This window comes from Oratosquilla oratoria, chromosome 22 (assembly GCF_046742065.1).
Source record: "Oratosquilla oratoria isolate Oo_2021 chromosome 22, ASM4674206v1, whole genome shotgun sequence".
In the NCBI taxonomy this organism is placed as follows: Eukaryota; Metazoa; Arthropoda; class Malacostraca; order Stomatopoda; family Squillidae; genus Oratosquilla; species Oratosquilla oratoria.
Genome location: NC_134798.1, coordinates 41,045,537 through 41,047,894, shown reverse-complemented (window position 1 = coordinate 41,047,894; position 2,358 = coordinate 41,045,537). Strand labels below are relative to the sequence as shown.

General features: G+C 38.3%; 1 protein-coding gene across 3 annotated transcripts in view; it reads left to right on the top strand.

Annotated features, from left to right (window-relative positions):
* The window catches only part of LOC143037479 (endochitinase-like), a 32,413-nt gene extending 30,055 nt beyond the window's left edge, over positions 1 to 2,358 (top strand). For all 3 annotated transcript variants that reach the window (XM_076205759.1, XM_076205760.1, XM_076205761.1), the window contains exon 13: positions 1,614 to 2,358. In XM_076205759.1, coding sequence (XP_076061874.1) covers positions 1,614 to 1,916 — 303 coding nt within the window. In that variant the 3' untranslated portion in view covers positions 1,917 to 2,358. The remainder of the gene's footprint in view (positions 1 to 1,613) is intronic.

Sequence of the window (2,358 nt, the reverse complement as noted above, 5' to 3'; positions counted from 1 at the left end):
ATACTATCACCATATGTTCCATTAATTCCAATCACGTTTCACTAAACCACTGGAACTTAACTGCCGATATGGGTCTTCGGATCAGAACGCTTAACCCCACCCGTTATACCCATCGGTGCCCGCGATCGTGTTCACATCCATTGGCGAAGATCCCGACTACCACTACATAATTCAAGTCAAGACTAAGTTATCTCGTTTCGTGATGGAACATTTACGTGTTAAAAAACCCTAAGAATATTCCTGTAATGGAATCCTGAAGTGGAGGGTGGGAATTTTTCTCCTCCTAAATCTAAGGTTTCTAATAGGTTCTTACATACGAATACGTCCTCATAACGTGATGGAGGGGTGGAGTGAGAGCTGTAATGTCCACCATGCTCACTCGCGATTTTGTCACGTAACTTCGAAAAAAAGGGAAAAACGATACTCAATTAAATCCCTAATTTTACAGGTGTTTCTCCCCAGCTTCTTTTATACATGTTTAGCATATAAGAATAAAGAACTGGGAAGTAGCCTCTTGATGACAGTAGGGCACGTCGTCAAAAAAGAGGTGGATGCCACCTTTTGAGCCACCTTGTCGATTCATTTGTTGCCAGGTATGTTAACATGAGATGGTATTCTGAAGAAAAATATAAATTTCAAACAAGTGGAGAATTGGACGATTCCTGAATGGATTTTGTGGATCAGTGGGCGGCAAAAGTTGAGGGTTGGAAGTGCTTGTAGTGTGTTTCAGCACTCTTATATGAGTAAAATTGATTACCCATGCGTAAAAGAATGGTGTATTAATTTGATCTGAAGGGCTGCTATCAAAGTTTCTGAATTACTGATTGCATATAGCATATGCAACCATTGTCACATAATTGAAAAAATATAGATATATGTATTACAGAGTATATATCAATCACCTGTTCACGGTTGACTCAGAATATATATTTTTTCTTATTGCAGCCCACACACCACTTTTTTTCATTTCATCACTTATAACCAACACTTTTATCCTTTGGAACAATATCATACTGAAGAGGTGGTAAAAGAAACATTTAAAATGACTAGCAAAAAGCGAGAGAGAGTAGACATTAAAATGATCACTGTTTTTCCTCAAGGGGAGGGGGTGTCTCCATTCATAAAAGAATGTTGTGTGCCTCTGGTCCAAAAGGGTGTCATGAAAGTCCCTAAAATAGTGTCTACATGAAACTTAGGCAGCTAATACCTCACACGGGGTTTTAACATATAATCCCTGTAATATCTAATACTACACATAGTTGATGGCTAAATTATTAACCATTTGCTGAGTCAATTTCCTTGAGATAACCTTCTTGATTTGTTTTCCTTATGTCTACAAGTGAAGTGGCTTTGCTGTGGATGTACTGTCTTGCTGCACTGCTTCTGACCCAGGGCAGTGGGTGGGATACAGGGATGACCCGTCATCCACAAGGAGCTAAAATGAGAGGAAGGAAAGGGCGTGGATGGGAGTGGATGGGTGGGAGTGGGTACATGTCTTTTGACTTGGCTACCCCCCTTGTATGGGGGAAAAAGCCCTTGGTGTGTAGATAGATTGATAGTCTACATAGTTTTCATTGCATTCTTTTGGGACATTAATCTATCTTTATTTCCAGTACTATTGGTGTCTTAATGGTAATCCTCATGAAGAACAATGCCCTCCCGGTCTTGTTTGGAACCAAGGCATTTTCTCTTGTGACTGGTCTTACAACGTTGACACCTCTGGTTGCACAATGCCCTCCCGTGCAAAACATCCACATCCAAAACCTGCCGTAATGAATGTGCCACACAAAATCAGAAAGGTAGGAAAGGCCCCGCATAAGTCTCTTGTGGAAAGCATGAGGCATCCCTCTGAGAAAACCAAAGCTGCAGTGAAGAGAGCTATTCCCCACAGAATGAAAGTCCATCACACGAATTAAATAAAGAGTAAAGTTGAGGCTGTGGCCAAAAACAGCCACTGATGAGAAAAATAATGTTAAGGACCTAAAGAAAATAGAAACATTGTAGTTAACTGAAACAATATGAAAACAAAATCTGAATTCAAAGATCAATTTTAATTTGATTAATTAATATGTGTAAAATTGTATTGCATTGCCTGAGAAAAAATATTAACTATTCTTAATTAAAGTATCTATGAAAGTTCCATGCACAAAGCTAGGTGTTAATACAAGTGCCAAAAATAGCTATTAATGCATTTCATTTCCATTTTAAAATTGATCTTGATCTTCTTTCTTTTATTAGCTCAGACTTATGATTGTGAGAATTTGAGCAACCATTTTAATCCAAGACTTACTGTTATGATTCAAGAACAAAATGTCAAATGTTAAAGGTAAATAAAATTGCATTGTTCACATTACACAA